The 22,571-nt window shown below is 53.3% G+C and overlaps 1 protein-coding gene across 8 annotated transcripts in view; it reads right to left on the reverse strand.

Moving 5' to 3' along the window:
- The window catches only part of ANK1 (ankyrin 1), a 135,347-nt gene that overhangs the window by 56,474 nt on the left and 56,302 nt on the right, over positions 1-22,571 (reverse strand). For all 8 annotated transcript variants that reach the window (XR_004965727.1, XM_036297062.1, XM_036297061.1 and 5 more), the window contains 13 exons: positions 18,035-18,133; positions 17,353-17,451; positions 16,162-16,347; positions 14,240-14,338; positions 13,716-13,814; positions 13,326-13,424; positions 11,064-11,261; positions 9,634-9,732; positions 9,114-9,212; positions 5,523-5,621; positions 3,952-4,149; positions 3,260-3,358; positions 2,339-2,437 (listed from right to left, as the gene is read on the reverse strand). Coding sequence is in view for 7 of the 8 variants with exons in the window: in XM_036297062.1 (XP_036152955.1) it covers positions 2,339-2,437; positions 3,260-3,358; positions 3,952-4,149; positions 5,523-5,621; positions 9,114-9,212; positions 9,634-9,732; positions 11,064-11,261; positions 13,326-13,424; positions 13,716-13,814; positions 14,240-14,338; positions 16,162-16,347; positions 17,353-17,451; positions 18,035-18,133 (1,572 nt within the window). In the remaining variant the exon portion in view is untranslated. The remainder of the gene's footprint in view (positions 1-2,338; positions 2,438-3,259; positions 3,359-3,951; positions 4,150-5,522; positions 5,622-9,113; positions 9,213-9,633; positions 9,733-11,063; positions 11,262-13,325; positions 13,425-13,715; positions 13,815-14,239; positions 14,339-16,161; positions 16,348-17,352; positions 17,452-18,034; positions 18,134-22,571) is intronic.

A 22,571-nucleotide genomic window follows, 5' to 3' on the forward strand; every position in this document is an offset into this window, starting at 1 on the left:
TGGAGAAATGAAAAGTTGTAACTTACACCCCAAATGAAATTGAATTAAAAAAAATCATTCCCTTTAAATAATTATGTAAGATAATTCATTGGAGTGTTTCTCCTTTTTAATTTGATTACGTTACGAGAAAACATTAAATTCTTCTTTGTAGGTTGTTTTCCCATAACAAGATGGCATTTTGATGATAATAAAGGTAATTACACAAAATGAATTTTATATCATATCAAAAGAGAGCGACGAAAAGAGCTGTGGTTCAGTGGGTGAAGCCTGAGCTCTGGCGCCATCCCTAAACGGAGATCACTCTCTCTCAGATGCGTGTCGGGGGATGTCTGCTCAGCACAGCTGTCGGGGGGGGGGGGGGGGGGGGGGGGGGGGGGGTTGGGAGGAGGCAGCTGAACACCTAGCCGGGTGCCTGGCCCACAGCAGGCAGTCACTACATAAAAGCAACGATTACTAGGACTTCTGTTCATGTACAGAGGACAGTGACTGGAGCAATTTGAAGTATACTCATGAAAGTATGTTAGGAGTCCCAGGCTCTTGGGCAGCTGTGATGTCACACTGGCAAGGACAGTACCCTGTCCCGCCAAAAGGGCAAGCGGGCCCTGGAGGTGGCTCTGGCTGCCAGGTGACCGAGGTTACAGCTGAGCTACAACTGTCCGTCTCAAAACAGGGACCGCCCCTCTGAGCTTTCCCGAAGCCAGGACTGAAGGGAGTGAATGACCTGTAGGTGACGAGGACAAGGGGCAAGGAGGCAGGAGAGTCAGGGAGAGGTTAGGGAGGGCGAGGTGCCAGTCTAAGGCTCTGCTTTCCCCAGGAAATGAGCTCATCCCAAGGCACGCCCGCCCGCCCGCTGGAGAGAGAGCTGCCGAAATGTTAGAACAACATTAGCATCAAAATTAGAAAGGGGAGGGTTTGGTTTGGGTGCAGAGAGGTTTGCATGAGAAATTCTACAAAATTGCCAGACGACTTGGTAAACTATTTTTTGCCATGGAAACAAAACCCATCTGTACAGCGTTCGTGCCTGGATAAATCTCTCTTTAAATACCATGAACCTGGCCCTGGTTTCTTTGCTAGAAGGAGGGGGCGGAAGGAGGAGGGGAGCCAGCTTTTTATTTTTAGGTGCAGGAGTAAGTGACATCAGAGCAGGGCCGCATGTTCTGTCTACACAGTGACGTGGGCTTTGCTACAACAGCGGCGGGGACGGGAGCCCAAGGAGACAGGGGCACCTGGGAGACACTGTCTGCAGGACAGGGAGGCTGCAAAACTCAGAGGCGCATCCATTCTGAAGCGGGAAGACAAACGGAACTGATTGTCCCTGACTGCCCTGCATCCCCAGGTGTCAGCTGGACCCGCACACCAGCGCACCTGACAGCTCCCTCCTCAGAGGCAGCCTGCACACTCCTGCTGCTCGGCTGAGCACTGGGGTTTGCTCCCCCGGAAATTATCCTTCCGAGTCGTGCGGCCTTATCGGATGGCGGGTGGTGAGCTCCAGAATGCAGGGACTGCCTGTGTCCTGACCCAAGCCCTGCTCCCTCTCCTGGTCCCTCCTCCTAGTGCGGCCACCAGCCCCACAGCCACCCTCTCGTCCCAGACAAACACTGCACACCCTCTTGTCCCACAGGGGGCAGCCTGTCCCCAAAAGTGATCCTCTGTCCAGCTTCCTCCCAACACCTTGCATCACCCCACCCCCACCCGCCAGTCTGCTCTTACGTAAGCCAGCCTGTCAGCTCCCTTTCCTCCGTTCCCTTAAGTGGCCATGAGGCTGCTGCCCTGAGCAGGCGCTTCAGAGGCTGCAGGTGCCGGCACACTGGACACGTGTCTACCTGTGACATACATGGCTGTGCCTCGTTCAAAACCACCACGACCTAAAAGTCTGAACTCACAAGAGGAATAGATTTTGGGGGAGGAGGGGGTGTGAATATTCACATTCAAAATAGGTCCCTTTCTTCAAGGTTCCGGCAAGTTCACTCACAGCCCCGCATATTTCTCAATGTGCGGTCACTGCGCCGGAACGAGACTGACGGAGACGGGCCACACGTGGAGACGCCAGTGCGTGCTGACCTTGGGTGGCCCACGTGCAAAACTCAGCTGACACTGGCGCTTCGGGGACACGCTATTGTGTAAAAAGAATCCACCTCTGTGAGGTAACCTGATGCTACGAAGTGTTACCCACTTCCCACCCACTCCTGGTCCCCAAAATGGCAAATATGCTCCAGGGGAGAGCTGAGCTGGGACAGTGAGGCGAGATTTCTGAGGCAAAAATAAAAGCAAACACCGGAGCCCTTTGGCTGCTTCTGGAACAGCCCTCCCGGGCTCCTGCTGGCGGTCGGAGGCTTACCAAAGCAGGACTGTGAGGGGAGCCGCCCCGCGGCAGCAGCAGCTTGACGATGTCCAGGTGGTTGTGATGGACGGCCATGTGCAGGGGAGTCAGGCCGTACTGCGGGGGGAAGGGGGACACGACAGAGAGAACAGCCTTCACTCAGTGGACTTCTCAGAGATCCCTTTAGCTATAGCAGCACCGTTCTGGGGTCCATGACACTTCTTTTTTTTATTTTTTATTTTATTGCTTAAAGTATTACAAAGGGTATTACATATGTGTCCTTTTTTCCCCCCCGCCCTTGACAATCCCCTGGCCTCCCCTACCCCCCAGTGCATGTCACTTCTTTTACGCAGGTAAAATCTGGTTAAAATCATTCCAGAATGCCCTGGCTGGGTTTCTCAGTGGTTAGAGCATTTGTCCATGGACCAAAGGATTGTAGGTTTGATTGCCGGTCAAGGGCACATACCTGGGTCAGGGCGTGTGTGGGAGGCAGCCAATCAATGTGTCTCTCTCTTTCTCTTTCCTTCCCTCCCTCCCACCTCCTCTCTCTCAAAAAAAAAAAAAAAAAAAAAAAAAAAAAAATCAATGGGGAAAATAAAATACTCCTGTGAGGATTAACAACAAAAACCATTCCAGAACCAATCTTGATCAGAAGTCATTAAGGGCACAAGCAGCCGGACCCAGGGCTACCTCCTCACTCCTGCTGGGCCAGATGGGGCAGCGCCATCAGCACCCTGGCTCAGCGAAGGCCACCGGGTCTTTCCAGAAGGTCAAGGCCTTTGACAGAAAGACAAGTCTTCCTGAAGGTCATTCTCTCTGATAGCTGCCCATTGAGAAGATGTATAAAATGGGCGCAGGCAAGTCACGCCCTTCACAAGCAGTGAGTTTACCCTTTGCTCAGGCTTCTAACCCGAGAGGGGGAGGCGAGGGCACACGCACCTTTCCGGCGGCATTAGGGTGTGCGTCCCGCTCCAGCAGCACCTCTGCCACCCGAGCCTTCCCGTACTTGGCCGCCACATGGAGAGGGGTAAATCCTTTCTGAGGAGAAACACAGGCTGTCAGAGCCACGGGAGCCACAGGCGTCCTCCCTGGAGCAAGGGCCGGGCCAGAGGAGGTGTCCCGCCTTAACAAGCGTAGAGAAGCCCGTCAAATAACGGACCGGAATTCCTGATCCCTCCGAGAGGCTGCAGGAATCAGCAGGTTTCCTCCCCCACCCCCGGCCCCCCTTGTCCTGGTGAGCAGAAAACCATCTTTCATTGTGATTCGACCATTAGCTCGTTGAAGGCAGGGGTTGAGTCTTACTCCTTCTAATATCCCAGAACCTGCTGGTTTGTCTAGAGCAGGTGCTGAGCCAATAGCGATTCCGAGATAAATGGATGAAGGCTGAATGGGTGAATGGGAAACTACAGTCCACCGCCTTTCTGGGAGAGAACCAGGACATATCAGGCTCCCAAATGGTGGCCAGTCCTGTGGGGTGCTGCCCCCCTCCCCCCTCCCCCCCCCGCCCCCCTGCTTTCAGCACAATTAAGGCAACACAGAGGATCAGGTGGGAATCCCCTCCCTTGCCCCCAGGCCCAGCAGTGAGTGGCCTGGGGTAGTCGCTGCTGGAGAACAGGAGGAGGAGGCTGTACCTTGGTCATGCATGCCTGGGACGCTTCCTTTTCCAGCAGGGCCAGAGCCGTTTCCACGTGGCCCTCTCGAGCTGCAATGTGCAGGGGGGTGTGCCCGGCAGTGGTGGTCAGGTTGGGGTTGGCACTGTTTTCTAGCAGGAGCTTCACCATGTTTGTATGGCCGATGCGAGCTGCACAGTGAAGTGGGGTCTGGTCATCCTGGAACCCGGAGTGGAAAAGAAGAAGAGGGGCTACTAAGGTTAACTAATCCAAAGCTTCATCTTTCAAAGAAGGGAGGTGATGCCCAGAGAGTTACGTGACTTTCTCAAGGTCACACAGCTAGTTACATAAAGAGGTGGCATTCAAATCACACCTCTGAGTTACAGAAACCAATATGCTATCTCTTATTCAATCCTTACAACAACCACTTAAGTGAGTAGTTATTTCTACCTAGTTGCCCAAAGGCTCAGCCTTCCCATCTGGGAAGTGGGAGTAATAATATCAACCTCCTAGGATAGTGATGGCGAACCTATGACACGCGTGTCAGAGGTGACACGCGAACTCATTTTTTTGGTTGATTTTTCTTTGTTAAATGGCATTTAAATATATAAAATAAATATCAAAAATAAAGTCTTTGTTTTACTATGGTTGCAAATATCAAAAAATTTCTATATGTGACATGGCACCAAAGTTAGGGTTTTTCAAAATGCTGACACGCCGAGCTCAAAAGGTTCACCATCACTGTGCTAGGACTACGGCTAGGATCAAGCAGAGAGTGTGGATAACATGTTTCACACAGTGTTTGGTAGGTGATACGCTCTCAGCAAGTTGTAGTGGTGATTACCGCGTTCAGCGCAGTCTCAGTGGACACTACATCTACCTCTTTGATGCTGCTTTGGGTTTCTCTATGCCAAGGGTCATTAGAGTCCACACTGCTGAAGGGGAAAGATGACTTCTTCACCCCATCCCAACCCTTCCTGCTCATGCCTGACGCTGAAGGGGTTCAGTGGGTGAGGTCTCTGTGTTGTTGGGCACAGTAGTGGGGGAGGGGGAGGCCTCCTTCACGTGGCCCAACCAGAAACCAGAGTCTTAACTCTAAGCAGAGCCCCTGCCAGCTGTGGGGTAGGAAAGTCTGGTGTTGGCCCAAGCCAATCAACTTGCTGACTCAGCAGCTAGTCTTATTTTTCACCCACCAGCCCCTCGAAATGCCTTTTCCAACAAGGGGGAGGCATCCGTTTTTAGATCAAGTCATTCCTGACTGATTTTCACTGGCAACACTTTCTTTAAAAAGTCGCTTCTCTTCGTACACCATGACTGTAACCACCATGAAACCCTTTCAGCCCAATAAGCACTGCAGGCCAGCCATGCTCCTGGACTTGCATCACCCTGAAGACACGTAGCTCTGAGCAAACCCGTCTCTGGCCTTGTGAGAACCCCTGCCAAGCAGGACCGAGTGTCTAGTGCAGGGCCATGGGAGCGACAAGGAATCATTGTGCCACCAGCACTGGGGCCAGGCCTCTAATAGGGTGGGTTTCTCCGCATGGAGCTTGCATAGCTTGCGTCCCAGGGTCCTTCCCACCTCCAGGACACACCTTGGCCTTGGCATTGACTTTGGCTTTGTTCTGGAGCAGATATTTGGCAACTTCCATGTGCCCTGCCCTGGCTGCCATGTGTAGCGGGGTCTCCACTTTCTGTAAAATAACGAAATTATAGACCTGTTAATACATGCTGGGTTTCCCCAAGGGCACACGCAGGGCTCTGAAGGGTGAGCCTGGAGAAGGTTGGCAGGTTTCCATCCAAGAGGTGGAGTTGCCCCAGCAAGCAGCTCCTTCAGCCTTCAGGCTGCTGATGCCCAGTGTGTGTGTGTGTGTGAGTGAGTGTGTGTGTGTGTGTGTATTCTAAGTATACACACAGGTAAACCTCAGAGCTCATGAATGTTTAAAACTGCAAATGCATTCCCAGATAACACAGACGTTCCTAAATTATTGTCCAAAATACACCCCCAAAACTTGCAGATGTGTGACAAGTTTAATTGGGAAAGTGTCAGTATATATGGACGTTCTTCCCAAGTCCGAAGCTTCTGCTCTTCTGAGAATTCTACTCTGTCCCCAGAGAGGAGATCTAGGGATCACTGGCTAAAGCGGCCCTCTCAGGCTTTTTGGGCCAGTGTGTATGCGGCCCTCTGAGGCTCCTTGGGCCAGTGTGTATGCGGCCCTCTGAGTGCTCCTTGGGCCAGTGTGTATGCAGACCTCTGAGGCTCCTTGGGCCAGTGTGTAAGCGGCCCTCTCAGGCTCCTTGGGCCAGTGTGTAAGCGGCCCTCTGAGTGCTCCTTGGGCCAGTGTGTATGCAGACCTCTGAGGCTCCTTGGGCCAGTGTGTATGCGGCCCTCTGAGGCTCCTTGGGCCAGTGTGTAAGCGGCCCTCTGAGTGCTCCCTGGGTCAGCGTGTAAGCGGCCCTCTGAGTGCTCCTTGGGCCAGTGTGTATGCGACCCTCTGAGTGCTCCTTGGGCCAGTGTGTAAGCGGCCCTCTGAGGCTCCTTGGGCCAGTGTGTATGCGGCCCTCTGAGTGCTCCTTGGGCCAGTGTGTAAGCAGACCTCTGAGTGCTCCTTGGGCCAGTGTGTAAGCAGACCTCTGAGTGCTCCTTGGGCCAGTGTGTAAGCAGACCTCTGAGTGCTCCTTGGGCCAGTGTGTAAGCAGACCTCTGAGTGCTCCTTGGGCCAGTGTGTAAGCAGACCTCTGAGTGCTCCTTGGGCCAGTGTGTATGCGACCCTCTGAGTGCTCCTTGGGCCAGTGTGTATGCGACCCTCTGAGTGCTCCTTGGGCCAGTGTGTAAGCGGCCCTCTGAGTGCTCCTTGGGCCGGTGTGTATGCGACCCTCTGAGTGCTCCTTGGGTCAGTGTGTAAGCGGCCCTCTGAGTGCTCCTTGGGCCAGTGTGTAAGCGGCCCTCTGAGTGCTCCTTGGGCCAGTGTGTATGCGACCCTCTGAGTGCTCCTTGGGCCAGTGTGTATGCGACCCTCTGAGTGCTCCTTGGGCCAGTGTGTAAGCGGCCCTCTGAGTGCTCCTTGGGCCAGTGTGTATGCGACCCTCTGAGTGCTCCTTGGGCCAGTGTGTATGCGACCCTCTGAGTGCTCCTTGGGCCAGTGTGTATGCGGCCCTCTGAGTGCTCCTTGGGCCAGTGTGTATGCGACCCTCTGAGTGCTCCTTGGGCCAGTGTGTAAGCGGCCCTCTGAGTGCTCCTTGGGCCAGTGTGTATGCGACCCTCTGAGTGCTCCTTGGGCCAGTGTGTATGCGGCCCTCTGAGTGCTCCTTGGGCCAGTGTGTATGCGGCCCTCTGAGGCTCCTTGGGCCAGTGTGTAAGCGGCCCTCTGAGGCTCCTTGGGCCAGTGTGTAAGCGGCCCTCTGAGTGCTCCTTGGGCCAGTGTGTATGCGACCCTCTGAGTGCTCCTTGGGCCAGTGTGTATGCGTCCCTCTGAGTGCTCCTTGGGCCAGTGTGTAAGCGGCCCTCTGAGTGCTCCTTGGGCCAGTGTGTATGCGACCCTCTGAGTGCTCCTTGGGCCAGTGTGTATGCGACCCTTTGAGTGCTCCTTGGGCCAGTGTGTAAGCGGCCCTCTGAGTGCTCCTTGGGCCAGTGTGTATGCAGCCCTCTGAGGCTCCTTGGGCCAGTGTGTATGCGGCCCTCTGAGGCTCCTTGGGCCAGTGTGTAAGCGGCCCTCTGAGTTCTCCCTGGGTCAGCGTGTAAGCGGCCCTCTGAGGCTCCTTGGGTCAGTGTGTATGCGGCCCTCTGAGGCTCCTTGGGCCAGTGTGTAAGCGGCCCTCTGAGTGCTCCTTGGGCCAGTGTGTAAGCAGACCTCTGAGTGCTCCTTGGGCCAGTGTGTATGCGGCCCTCTGAGGCTCCTTGGGCCAGTGTGTATGCGGCCCTCTGAGTGCTCCTTGGGCCAGTGTGTATGCGACCCTCTGAGTGCTCCTTGGGCCAGTGTGTATGCGGCCCTCTGAGGCTCCTTGGGCCAGTGTGTAAGCAGACCTCTGAGTGCTCCTTGGGCCAGTGTGTATGCGGCCCTCTGAGGCTCCTTGGGTCAGTGTGTATGCGGCCCTCTGAGGCTCCTTGGGCCAGTGTGTATGCGGCCCTCTGAGTGCTCCTTGGGCCAGTGTGTAAGCAGACCTCTGAGTGCTCCTTGGGCCAGTGTGTATGCGGCCCTCTGAGTGCTCCTTGGGCCAGAGAGTAAGCGGCCCACTGAGTGCTCCTTGGGCCAGTGTGTAAGCAGACCTCTGAGTGCTCCTTGGGGCAGTGTGTATGCGGCCCTCTGAGTGCTCCTTGGGCCAGTGTGTATGCGGCCCTCTGAGTGCTCCTTGGGCCAGTGTGTAAGCGGCCCTCTGAGTGCTCCTTGGGCCAGTGTGTATGCGACCCTCTGAGTGCTCCTTGGGCCAGTGTGTATGAGACCCTCTGAGTGCTCCTTGGGCCAGTGTGTAAGCGGCCCTCTGAGTGCTCCTTGGGCCAGTGTGTATGCGACCCTCTGAGTGCTCCTTGGGCCAGTGTGTATGCAGCCCTCTGAGTGCTCCTTGGGCCAGTGTGTAAGCGGCCCTCTGAGGCTCCTTGGGCCAGTGTGTATGCGACCCTCTGAGTGCTCCTTGGGCCAGTGTGTAAGCGGCCCTCTGAGTGCTCCTTGGGCCAGTGTGTAAGCGGCCCTCTGAGGCTCCTTGGGCCAGTGTGTAAGCGGCCCTCTGAGGCTCCTTGGGCCAGTGTGTATGCGGCCCTCTGAGTGCTCCTTGGGCCAGTGTGTAAGCGGCCCTCTGAGTGCTCCTTGGGCCAGTGTGTAAGCGGCCCTCTGAGTGCTCCTTGGGCCAGTGTGTATGCGGCCCTCTGAGTGCTCCTTGGGCCAGTGTGTAAGCGGCCCTCTGAGGCTCCTTGGGCCAGTGTGTAAGCGGCCCTCTGAGTGCTCCTTGGGCCAGTGTGTATGCGACCCTCTGAGGCTCCTTGGGCCAGTGTGTAAGCGGCCCTCTGAGGCTCCTTGGGTCAGCGTGTAAGCAGCCCTCTGAGTGTTCCTTGGGCCAGTGTGTATGCGGCCCTCTGAGTGCTCCTTGGGCCAGTGTGTAAGCAGCCCTCTGAGTGCTCCTTGGGCCAGTGTGTAAGCGGCCCTGAGCTCTTGGTGTCAAGAAAAGAGCCCTTGCTGTCCCCACAGGCTTACCACGTTGGAGACATTGGGCGATGCCCCCCGCTGCAGGAGGTTCTTCACAATGGGCAGGTGCCCCATGAAGGAGGCCACATGGAGAGGGGTCAGGCCGGACTGGAACAGAAAAGAGGAGTGAGAAGAGAGAGGACTTCCCCACTCCTCCAAGAAGAGACAGCCAGATGTCGCTAAGGCTTTCCTGCCTCCAGCTGCTCTAGACTAGTTTTCCAAGAAAAGGGGGTTAAATGAGATGGGTTCATTTCCAGGAAAATGGCTGGAGGGAAAACATCATTCACTACAGGACGAGTCTGCCCACTTTTACAACTCAAAGAATTGCCTCTGATCTTGGAAAGCTCCCTGAGACTTGACACAGGTTCCCTTGTCTCGGTCACCCCCGATATGTTCTTTGGAGCAGTCTAGACTTGCAAGCACACGCACACTCCTGTGGCCACACATGGCTACACAGGACAACTCTCCAGGAGGCCCTGGGAGGAAACTGCGGGGGGAGGCCACCCCCCACCTGCAGAGTTTCTCCTACCTCGGTGACCGCGTCGATGGAGGCTCCCATCTTCAGCAGCAGCTCCATGACCCGGATGTGGTTCTTCTTGCAGGCGATGTGTAAGGGGGTGAAGCCATTCTGCAGCCCCGCACAAAGGGAGACAGACAAGCGGGCGCTGACACGCCAGCCCAAGGGGCACCCGGACCACCTTGCTGAGTGAGAGGCAGCCTCTGCCCCAGCCTGTCAGCAATTCCCCACAGCCCAGAACGTCACTCACTGCAAATCGCTGCAGAGGCATGTGGCTCTCACTTCAGGCACCAGGCATGTTCCTGAGCATGTTGTCTATAAACCTTTTCTAAAAATTTAATCATATTCTTGGATGCACTGAAAGAGCCTGCTGTTTAAAGTCTCTTCAAGGGGAAGTTTACACGGAAGAGTGTGTTTGCGAAGCCAATCGCATTTCCTCCTCTCAGAGACTGATGCTCACGTTTAGTAAAACGGATTTCTGTGCATCAGCTCTGCCTTAAAGTAATACGCTAAAGTGGAAACTCCCCCAGGGCAATGATATTTGCTTGCTTGTTTTTGTCTACTCGCTGGTGTTTTTCGGTGCTTTAACCCCCTAGGGCAGTGGTTCTCTAAGTATGTGTGTGTGTGTGAGGGTGTCCCCCCATCCCCACCCCGGGACATGTGGCAATGTCTGGAGAGATTTTGATTGTCACCACTGAGGAGAAATGCTACTAGCACCTAGCAGGTAGAGGCCAGGGATGCTGCTACACATCCTCTAGTGCACACGGCAGCCCCCTTGCCACAAAAAGTATCAGGCTCAAAATGTCAACAGTGCTGAGGCTGAGAAACTCCGACCACCTGGAACAGCGCCCTGCATGTGGTACAAGCTTGATGAGAGTTTTCTGAATGAATGATTGAACCATCCTTGCAGTCTCTGGAGGCTACTCTGCCTTCCAAACTCTCTCTCTAGAGAGGGGGTCCGGGGCAGGCTCTGGGTAGAGCTCCAACCCCCCAGGTCCCTGAACCACCCAGGAGGGGATTAGCTTTAGGCCTGAACTCACCTCTGAGAGCCGCATGAACACTCTGCAGAGGAAGGATGCATACTTATCCAGGCCATTTCACTCACCCTCAGAGCATATAAAGCCAGGCGGTCTCTAAGAAATCACCGTCCCTCGGCTCTGGGCCCAGCTCAGGTGGAGTGGCACCCTTAGCCCAGGTGCAAACCATGAACTCTGCTTCCTGAGTCAGGGCTCCTGGGCCCAAACACCTCCCCTGATCTCAGCCTGTTACTGGGGCTGCTGTCAGCAGGAGTCACTGTCCTGCCTGTGCACCGCCATGCCCGTGAGCATGCACTGACACCTTCCAGGTCAGTGCCCCTCCCTGGAGGCTCAGCCAAGCAGCTCTGGTCCTGCCTCCCTTCGTCTTTGTCCCTCTGGCACCTTCTCCAACAGCCTCCCACTCACCAGGGCTCTGGAGTTTGGTTTGGCCCCTTTATCCAAAAGGACCTTGGCCACTCTGTGATGGCCACAGTGGGCTGCCACATGGAGGGGGGTCAGGTGATCCAGGGTGATGTCATCTATTTCTGCGTTGTATTGCAATAGAAGTCGAACACAGTCAAGGTGGTCTCCCTGAGCCGCCATGTGAATTGGGGACAAGCCGTTCTGGGTGGAGAGGGAAGAAAACAAGTAATCACAAAGGCTTCTGGAGACAGAACAAGGCAATTCAGGGCAATGATTCCAACCTCACTTCCTGCTTCTTCCCTATACGATGCTTCATGTGGAAATAGGGTCATTGTAGGTGTTGTTAGTTAAGATGAGGTCATTAGTGTGGGGCCTATTCCAGTATGACTGCTGTCCTTATAAAAAAGAGAAATTTGGCTTGGCTGGTGTGCCTCAGTGGTTGAGCATCGACCTATGAACCAGGAGGTCATAGTTCGATTACTGGTCAGGGCACATACCTGGGTTGTGGGCTCAATCCCCAGTGGAGGGAAGAGGGGCAAGGTATGCAGGAGGCAGCTGATCAATGCTTCTCTCTCATCATTGAGATTTCTATCTCTCTCTCCCTCTCCCTTCCTTCTGAAATTAATAAAAAACTTTTTTTTAAGGAGAAATTTTACACAGACATACACACAGGGAGAACGCTGTGCAAAGATGAGAAAGAGATCTTGGTGATGCTTCTACAAACCAGAGACTCCCTGCACACCACAAGAAACCGGGGGCGGGGGGGGGGGGGGGATGGGGCCAGGAGCAGATTCTCCCTCACAGCCTCAGGGGAGCCAACCCTGCTGGCCCTGACCTCCAGACTGTGAGACAATAACCTTCTGTGGTTTAAGGCCGCCCCCTCCCCCACAGGATGGCACTTTGTTATAGCAGCCCTCGCAAGCCACACACTTCATTCCACTCGCTGCATTTTAAACAGGTCATACCATATTTCCCAATTGAAAAGAAGAAAATTCTCAGTAAAGAATTTTCATAACCACCTTTTTTTAGTCCCATTTTAATAATCTAGATAATATAAGAGCATTACTAACTTAGGACATTTATGAGTTTAAATACAGGCCCTCTGTGGAAAGATGTTGAGAATTTCGTGACCTAATAAGTGGTAGTAGCAATTACACCTTCACTTCTCTGAGGACTTTTGCTTTTACATAGTCTTTCAAAGATGCTATTTCATGTAATCATTCCAATAACCCTGGGAGAGAGGAGGAGAGCTCTCCATATGAAGAAACGGAGGCACAGAGGGGGTAAGAGGCATGCTCAAAGGCGCACAGCAGCACAGCAGCCTTCGATGGAGGATTAAATGAGATATAAACTTATTTAGTAGAGGATACCTTCACCCAACACACACACACACACACACACACACACACACACACGTACACGCACACGCACACGCACACACACATTAGCTTGGTGCTGTGAATCATGACCCAAATTACAGAGAGCTCTGTAGAATACTCACATGATCATTTGTCAGGAAATAAATTGCCTTGCTTGGTTAAGAACTATGCTATAACTTTATGACATAGAATTTCTCACAGAAAACCTCCAGAGTGGTTTCTGCCTCACTATTCTAAACTCCCATCCTCTAAATTCACCCCAAAGAATGGGGAACGGGGCCTGGAGGAGGTGTAGGCAGCACCGGGTGGTCTGACAGCGTTAGCCCCAGGAAGACTCAAGACCTGCTATGAGGACCGAAGGATGGGCCTTGGCTCTGGTCCCTAATGGACACTGAAAAGAACTGCTTTGTTTCCTTTTTAACTTTACTCCATCCTGGCCTGGCTCTGAAGACCTTTCCCAGTGCTTAGCTCCTGTCTTTTCTGGAGCCAGGGTGAAATAGAAAAGGTTTGATCTAAAGCTATGGACAATTGCAGCCTGGGGGTCAAATCTGGCCTGCTGCCTGTGTTTGTAAATAAAGTTTTATTGGAACATAGCTGCTAGTTTGCATATTATTATCCATGGTTGCTTTCCTGCGATAATGGTGGAGTGGAGTCATTGAGACAAAGGCCAAGGCCTGCAAAGCCTAAAAATATTTATTATCTGGCCCTTAGAGAACATTTTGCTGGCCCTGATCAAGATAATAATTAGGGCTATACAGAGTGCCTCCTATGTAACGGGCATTGGGGGCAGTCATGCACACTGGCTCAGTTAGCAGTATTAGGATCCCAGGCTGGCTGGCCTGGAGTCCCGCCTAAAAGATACTCCTCGTGGAAAGGAGGCACGCACCTTGGTCTTGGCTTGGATGGGTGCCCCGTGGTCCAGCAGGATCTCTGAGATTCGCACGTGCCCATTCCGAGCTGCACAGTGGAGAGGTGTCAATTCATCCTTTAAAAAACAGAGTCACAAAGAGAAAGCCCCAAAGGCACCTATCAGAGGCCGTTGGAGAGAAGGCTGCCCAGCATCATTCCCACCGCAGCAGCACGATGCCTCCTTAGGACCAGCTTGACTCCATCACTGTCTTGTTATTGTCTCCTGCTGCCCCCTGGCTCCGGCTGTGTGCAGCTCCGGGAGGCTGCAGGCCCACCACCAGCTCATCACTGAGACCCACCACCCCGGGTTAGACTCTGAAAGGTAGAATCCCTCCCCTGGCCTTGCCACGGAGCCCCTGGCACCCACCTTGGTCCTTGTTTCTATCTGGGCTCCGCGGTCCAGCAGGAGCCGCACCATGATCACGTTCCCCCGGCGGGAGGCAATGTGCAGCGGCGTGATGCCGTTCTGGAGGGAGAACAGGACCAGTCAGGGCATGCATCCTCCTGGGGAAAGCAGCTGCTCCCTACCCTACCCCTCATGCCCCCGGCCCCGCCCTGCAACGGCAGCAGAACTAACAGCCACATTAAGCCTACTCTTAGGACATTTCTTGCCAAAGAAAGATTTCAAAACCTGTATTATTGTTGTTGATCACGGCACGCTGGCCACGCCCGGTCTTCCAGGGTCAGCACACTGGGAAAGCAAGCCAGTCCCACCCTCCAGGTTTCCCCCCCCTAGAAGGGGCACAGGGGGGCTGAGGGGCATGTGATTAGAAACCCACCAACGAGGAGCCACAGCCCCTCCTGCAATCAGGGGAATTCATGCTGCCACAGGAGAGAGGTGGGAGCACCTAGACTCTAGGCCCCCGAGCCCTGGCCCGCCAGAGAGCTCACCTGTGGCGTGAAGTTGACACTGGCTCCCCGGTTGAGGAGTAGCTGGGCCACGTTGAGGTTCTCATAGTGAGCTGCGATGTGGAGGGGGGTAAATCCTGTCTGGGGCACAACAGAAGGGGGACAACTTGTCACGCGCCATGTACTGCCATTTCTGTCTCAGCATCAGCCCAGGGATTCCGACAATGCCGGCCAGGCCAGAGGACCCCACACATCAAGCAGAGTTAGGCTGATGGGAACATTCGCCGGAGGGGTCGAGAGAGTCTGTGACAGGTTATATTCAAAATCCAGGTGAAAATCATTTGCAAAGCTATGTGCACCCCTATATTCATTGCAGCATTATTCCTGGTGGCCAAGACATAGAAACAACCAAAGTGTCCTTCAGAGATCACTGGATAAAGAAGATGTGCTACGTATATACAGTGGAATACTACTCAGCCATAAGAAAAGATGAGATATTTCCATTTGCAACAACATGGATGGACCTTGAGAATACCATGCTAAGCAAAAAGGCAGAAAAAGTTAAGAACCATCTGAGTTAACTCATATTTGGGGTATAAAACTGTAAGCAACAAGTAAACAAACAAAAATAAATGAATAAAAACTCAGAGACACAGACAAGAGTATGGTGGTTACCAGAGGGAAAGGGGGTGAGGGAGTAGTAAAGGGTACAGGGGACCAAATATATGGTGAAGGAAGATGATTTGACTTTGGGTGTTGGACACACAAAGCAATATACAGATATCATGTATCATAGAAATGCACACTTGAAACCTATATAATCTTCTTTACCATGTCATCCCAATAAATTAAAAAAAACAAAACTTACCACCATACAAAAACCTAAAAAATAAAAAGCTAGCCTGGCCAGTGTGGCTCAGGGATTGAGTGTTGCCTCGTGAACCAGGAGGTCACGGTTCGATTCCCTGTCAAGGCTCATGCCCAGGATGCAGTAAGAGGTGTGCAGGAGGCAGCGGATCAATGATTCTCTCTCATGATTGATGTTCCTATCCCTCTCTCCCTTTCCCTTCATCTCTCTGAAATCAATAAAAACATATTTTTTAAAAAATAGGGATTGCCCCCGAGTGACCCACATTCTTTGTTCTGTGGTTCACCCGGACAAACCATGGACTAGGTTTGCCTCCAACTCTGTAGGCACTTTCATCTGAGTGCTTACTTATGAAGAGATTTTAATTAATGAGTAAAAAGTGGGATTGGGTCCATGATCTCAGTTCTAGGGATGTTTCAGCCCCTTTAAAGGGTATAATGACTCAGCTGGCTGGTCAAACGCAGACATCCGACCCCTTGGTGGGTCTATTGCCATCTTTCTGGTCCATAACCTCAGGCCCTACCTACCCAGTCAGCACTTCTCCAGACCAAACCCAGGGACCATGGGGTGAGGGGACTCTAAGAATAACCCAAATGCAAGTCAATTCCCACAGCAAGAGGAGAAATGAACCACCTAAACTTACAGGGAGTGGGTCATCAGTGACTCAAAACGTCAAACAGCATGTCCAGATGGCTAGCCATGCAGGCCCCCTGGGATGACCCTCCACATATGGGGTTACTCCCTCCCTCCACCAGGGGGCAGCAAGGAAAACAATATTCTAGAACACCATCTGCTGGGATTCCAAAGGTGCACTCTGGCCAGAGACCCAGTCTGCCCACCTGGGCATTTTCTGGATGGCCGGGAGCCACAGAAACCTGCCCTGCTCCACACCAAGCACATTTTTCTCAGTGTCCACCGGGGGTTTAAAGTGGGGCTCCTAGATGTCCTACTGGGGACCTCCAGGAGTCACTGTGGGGCTGGTGCTCCGTGTAACGGCTAGGACCACCTCTGGTCTGGGTGAGCTGCCTCGGTAACCCGCGGGTCTCCATGGTCCAGGCTCTAGACTTCTCCTGGTCCTCCGTCGGGCTGCCCTCACCTTGGAAAGCACGTCCGGGTTGGGGTCATTCTGCAGAAGCACCGCCGCCGTCCGGGTGTCGTCGTTGCGGGCCGCGATGTGCAGGGCAGGGAGGCGCACCTTCCCCTTCGTCCCGTAGTTGATGAGGTGTGCCACCACGTTCTCGTGGCCCTGCTGCAGAGCCACGGCGAGAGGGGTGAAGCCGTCCTGGCCAGAGGGGAGGAGGAAAGGTCGATTTGCTCTGACTGTGGCTGACCACCGGCTGGCCTCAGGCAGGACCCACGTGACCACACCTCAGGGCTCTCGCTCATGGCAGGCCCTCGGCCTCCAGTCCTCTGCTCTTCAAAGCCCTCCCACCCTCCTCTAAGTCCCACATCAATGCCACCTCCTCCTTGAAGCCTTTCTTGACCCCGCTCTCCTCTGCAACCTCACAGAACCTAGCGTCGTTTTTCTTAAACACTGACTTATTTTGCCTTTACAATTTGTTCCCAGTCTGAGTGCTATGAGAAGCATCTGTTTCTTTCCCTACCTCTTCTCACCCCATCTACTGGTGCCAAGACAGTGCCTTAAACACGGCGAACGGGTATTCACTTATTTCACAAAAATTAATGAACACCTATCAAAAGCTAGAAACCATGTCAGGCACCGAGATCTTACTGTTATTCATTCCCTCAGTTGTATACTGGGACCCCACGAACTGGCGAAGCAGAATGATAACAGAGTCATGTAACTGTTGAGTCTTTACAGTGATAAAGCTCAAGAGAAGCCTTAGCTTCAGGTTCAACGTCATCATTTCATCAATGACAAAATTCAGGATCAGAGTTAATTGACTTGTCGAGGGTGCACCATGGATTCATGGCAAGAGACTTTCTCATTAAGGTCCAAAGCAGACCTGCCTATCATACATAGCTACCCCACCCCTGTCCTGCCTTCAGTGTTGGTTATAGTAGAAGCGACATGTTAGACTCTGATGTCATTTCTCTGCTATGTGCCTGGGCATTCCTCAAGACCCATGACTCTGTCTCTTACTGCCTTGCAGAGCCAACAGCAGCCAGGAGGAGTGCAGGGATCTGAAGGTCAAGAGCGCTCAATGACACTACATTGATCAGAACACAGGCAGCACCTCCGGCCGCGCCTCAGGAACACATGCCCCGCAACCAAGTCCTACCCCTGGAGACTTCCGGCGGTGCGGCCATTTCCCAAGGTACTTACTTCTGTGGCTACATTCTGGTTAGCTCCATTCTCCAGTAAGAACTTAACCACTTCCAAGTGATTCTCTTGTGCTGCCATGTACAGGGGTGTGAAGCCTTTCTGTAAACCAAGAGAAAAAGTCATTGCACGTCACCCACAACAGTGAGAGATGTTAAAACCAGTGCAAAAATCTCTAAACTGGAGGACAGCGCTCTCACACCCTGTTTTCACCGAGCCCACAGGACAACACCCCCACCCGTAGCTCCAGGTCTAAAAAACTCATTGCCCTTTGAAATGGCCTAATGGGATGATCACAAAAGGCCACAAGGTGGGGGCGACACTCCATGGAAGTCTGTTTCTGCCCCTCGCCTCTGTCAATCAGCCTCTCCCACACACTTCTGTATTTTCACACGTCCCAGCCCCCATGCACAGCTTCTCTCCCCAAATGGGCCACAATTAAATATATTATTTGGCTGGTTTACTGAACAGGGATGAGGCCCACAGTGACCAACCACATCATGCTTAGAATGTGTAGAAGTGTGAAAAAATACTAAAGACGCCTTCTTCGTTGCTTGGAGACATAGCAAACCTAGACTCAGCCACGCAGTGTGTGCAGCCCAGTAGCCAGTGCCCGCGGCGTCACAGACACACAGGGGAAGGAGAAAAGAGCACCCTCTAGCACAGGGACCGGAGAGAGCCACACCTGGGACTGGGCGTTGACATTGGCGCCATAATTGACCAGCTCCCGGACCACCTCGTCCTGACCAGCGAGGGCAGCGATGTGCAGAGCCGTGTTCCCTTTCTGAAACACACGGGAGGGAGAAGAGGAGGTTTCCCACCACACCTCCCTATGTGACTGTTAAAGGTACAGGAACAAGGATGCCGTTTGGGGGTGCGCAGTGGCTTCCTTTCAGGTCAAAGGGGGTAGACAACACACCTGACCCAACAGCAAGAGGGACATTCCTCCTGTTCTCCGTGAAAAAATAATGTCAAAGAATAAGAAAGCCAACTGACTTCTCCACACTGACCGGCCGTGGGCAGGCGCAACGGCTTGTCACCTGCTAACAGCCAGCCTTCTGGGGACCCACCCTGAAGGTGTGCCAGGCACGCGGTCTTCTCTGGACTTCCGGCGCCTCCCATCCTGTACCTGCAGGACAATGGGCTCTGCGGAAAAAGAGGCCGGAAGACCCTACCGGCTCAGCACCCCGGATGCTGTGACCCACCAAGCGAAAGCTGGACCAACATGGACAGAGGGAGCGAGAGAGGAAGAGAGGGAGTAAAGTATCAAACAGAATAAAAAGGGTAGAAATATCTAAAGGAGTTGGGGGATAATAAAATGAACTGTATCAAGGAAAAGAAGAAAAACATGAAAGTAAATGGGGAAAAATAAATAGAAAAAAACCTGCCAAAGAAGTACAAAAAAAAAAGATTATTTGAAACATTAATAAGTAAATGCTATGAGCAAGCGTTCACCAAATAATTGAGAAAAGTGGGCAAGAATAAATAGTAGAAGAAAGTGAGATACACAATGGCTTTAAAGTCAACTTTTTAAAAGCTAAGAACCGACAACCGAGACGAAGAAACCGGCCGGGTTCTGAGGAGGCGAGTGGAACGCCCAGATTTTCTGGTCGGGATTCTTCCAGGTATCTCACAGGAATTCCTGGACGGCGTTCGGGTCCAGAAGGCTCTGTGGGTTCCAGGATGCCAGCCTCCCTGCCCGCTCCTTCCTGCCCACATGTCCTGGGGCTGGAGAATCAGCACTTTCTCCAAGGATGACTCACCTACGTGTCCCCACTGGCACCCATGCTCGGCGAGAGGCAGGCAGGACAGGCCCCGCTTGACAACCGCTGTCACATAGGGTGGGGGTGGGGCGGGGGGTAAGACCACAGCTGGACCCATCTGTCCCTCTACTACATAGGAGCAGAGATCTCAAACGACCTCCTTTTTCCTGGTGCAGGTGGTGTAGAGTTTTTAACTACGCTAGTCTGTCGGTCTCAGGAAACTCATGCCCTACAAGCAGGGACTTCACACCACTGCACGCATTTTGGCCATCCGTCTCCTGGGAGAGAAGGGTCCTCGCCCACCTGGAACTTGTGGGGAGCCGGCACGGCCATGGCATACTCAGGCCAGCTCAGCCTGGTTCAGTGACCCTGAGTGGGGGTGATGAAAGGCTTAGAAAAGACAGACATGAGAATGAAAGCTGGGTCTTGGTGGGACGCTGCTCCTCTGATGGACAGCGCCAGCGCCCACAAGCCGTGTCTTTATTTTATAGCAGATGCCATGAGGCAGAGTAAGGGCATGATCAAGATGTTTACAACATTCTCGCTGGTTTCACGCCTACTCAACTACATGCACCTGAACTCTATCAAGCCCACATCACTCAGGCACGTGGGGCCACGTGTTCGGACCATAGGTTCAAGCTTACAACTATAGCTGTTGCCTATAATGTGCTGGGAGGGCTCTGCCCTCCAAGCTGGGACGTGGACGTGGCCACGAGAGGACCGTGCCTTCTCATCAGTCCAAGGCTTGAACCTGTCCAAACACTGTAGCCGCTCTCCACAGAACTGAGCCGCATGGGCCCTAAGCTCTGTGGCCACCCAGTCACCGCTGCCCCAAGCGCCCCCAGGTGGGTGAGGCGGCCCCAGCACAGGTGCCCTGGGGGCCGGGAGGGGCTCGGATCTTTGCCTCTGAAACGTGGCCTGGACCAGGCAGGAGGGTCCTGCTTGGTGCTTCCCGAACTGGTCTTTCTGCTATCCCCTTAAGTCTCGTTTGACGAACAGGAGAGTTCTTCCTCAGATAGCCGTCAGAGAGTAAGTGCCAGAAGCGAATGTATAGATGCTATTTACTCGTATTTCATAGAAGTCCACAGAGCCCACGTCAGAGGCCGTGGCACTTGGTTCCGACACGCTGGCTGTGCGAAGTGGGGCAGGACTGTTGGCACCAGAACCTCCTCTAGAAACCGGGACTCCGGAGTCCAAGCCTCTCCTTTAGCGGAAGGAGGTGCACTGCGTCCATCCATTCGTGGGTCCCTCGCTGGGCACGTGTGTGTGTCGGGCGCGAGGTCAGGCATGGAGGGGCAGAGATGACTGAGGCTTGGGCTCCTCGCCCTCCAGAAGCTGTGTTGAAAGTTCCCATCATCTGTCCCTTCCCGCCAGAAATCACTCTACTCCAGGGCTGCCTGTCTACACCATGAAGGGGAGCTGGTTAGATGGGGAACCCTGGCTGTGGATCTTGGCCCATGTCATCTTCCAGATCTGGGCTGAGGGCAGCACTGGTGACAAATAAAAGCCGAGGGAAGACCCTGGGAAGCAGCCACCCGCACCCCCCTGCACCCTTCCACCCCAACCCCGCATCTGTGCACACACAGTAAGGCTCCAGAAAGCCCCCCGGCCCTGGGTCAGGAGTCACAGGGAGAGGGGAGGGGCTCTGTGTCCCTGCCCCTCTCTGGTATGAAGGAGCACACCCCTGAGAAGCAGGAAGAAAGTATCCGCTATACTTGCCCCACCCAGACCCACGTCTCCATGTCCAGGGCGTCCAGGAGCCCGGGGAAGGGAGGGTGGCTGCAGGGGTGCTGGGTGGGTGAGTGGAGGGACTAAAGCTGCTCCGAGCACCTCCAGCCTCGATGCCGAGCTCCGGCCTCTGAGCGGCGCAGGTGGCAGGATGGGGGCAGGATGCATTTGTTTTGTGCTTTTAAAATTCCGAAGCCCAGTTTAGAAAACTATATCGGGTTTAGCTTTTTATTCTTTTCTAAATCTTTCTCGGGCTTGCGAGGCCCGTTACAGTCCCCCGGACTATCTCAGCCCACCGGTTCAGTTTCACCATTCCTCCCTCCCTCTGGATGGCATTCGGAAACCACGCTGACTTATAACATTTCTATAAATAACAAAGACACGCCAAGGGTTCGCTTGCAAAATAACAAATAAAGGGGGGAAATTCGGAAAGAGCAAAGTGCTGAAGCGCAGTGTTTTTGCAGCTCCTGGGGGAATGCCAGGGAAGACAGGCTGCTCCGGCCCACACAGATGGCACTCCGCTTGCAGCCAGGTGAGCCAGAGCGTCAGGAGAGAGCGCACTGCCTCCCCCTGCCCACAGCAGGAGCAGGGTGTTTGTCCTGGCGTTAAAAGTGCCCACACACATTCAGGAAGAGCAGCTCTGCCTGTTTTACCTGCGAGATCTTTTCACCTCCGGGAAATGACATGAAAATTACAGAATTTTATCTCAAGAGATGATTCTACCTTCACAATATTTGGGTCGTTCACTTCATAACCATAAATTACATCTGTTCCCTGCACAGTGCTCTTCTGGGTCTCTGCTGGAGAGACGGCAAAATGTTCGCTGCGTGGGACTGAACTTGAGGCCGACGTGAGACCACATTGAATCCATAGCAGATGGAAAACAAGAGGCTGGAGGGGTAAGCCCAAGAGAAAATCCACGGGAAACGACAGAGGAAGGAAGGGAGGAGGAAACAGGACTCGAGTTCGTAAATTAGAGGCAATTTTTTGCTTAGTTTCGTGTTTCAATGCTGGCTGCATCCTGCTTACTGAACAGATATGATGTATGTATATAAGAAATAAAACTGAGTTTGCAACCTGTAGATGCATTCGTCTCATGACTTTGGTTTCTGGACCGAAGCCACTGGTGTTTATAATCTATGGCTGTGGAGAGGAACAGACGCTGTGAGAGGTGTGACTCAGCCCCTGCCGGGTGCCTCCTGGTAAGAGAGAAGGCTGTGCAAGGCAATCGGTCAGGAGAGGAGACAGCCTGGGGCTGACCGACAGACGAAGACTTGCTGAGGAAGGGTAGGCAAGAGGGATCTGGACTCTTCCGCAGCCTTCAGTGCCAGGCATTTCAGAGACTACACTATCTCATTTCATGCTCATGCCAATCCTGCAACTGAGCATTATACTCTCCATTTTACAGATGAGGAGACTTTCCACGGACTAGGTTGCTCAATCAAGGTCACAGAGTAGGTTGCTCAAGGTCACAGAGTAGGAAGTAAGTATCTCAGGATGTGGACCCACGGCACCTGACTGTGGGGCTCACGGTGCTTAGTCCCCATATTTGAGTTGAGGACCCTGAGGAAGAATGAAGCCACCAGAACATGGGGTTTATTTTTAGATCGATGGTCTATGATACGGATAAAGGCCTACTGAATCTTTGCAGAAACAGGGGCCTGTGACTTCAGGGATTCACAGAACCGGGAAATGATTGGAAAGACAAGATAACTTCAGAAGGATGCAAAC

Source organism: Myotis myotis, unplaced genomic scaffold, assembly GCF_014108235.1.
Source record: "Myotis myotis isolate mMyoMyo1 unplaced genomic scaffold, mMyoMyo1.p scaffold_m19_p_3, whole genome shotgun sequence".
In the NCBI taxonomy this organism is placed as follows: domain Eukaryota; kingdom Metazoa; phylum Chordata; class Mammalia; order Chiroptera; family Vespertilionidae; genus Myotis; species Myotis myotis.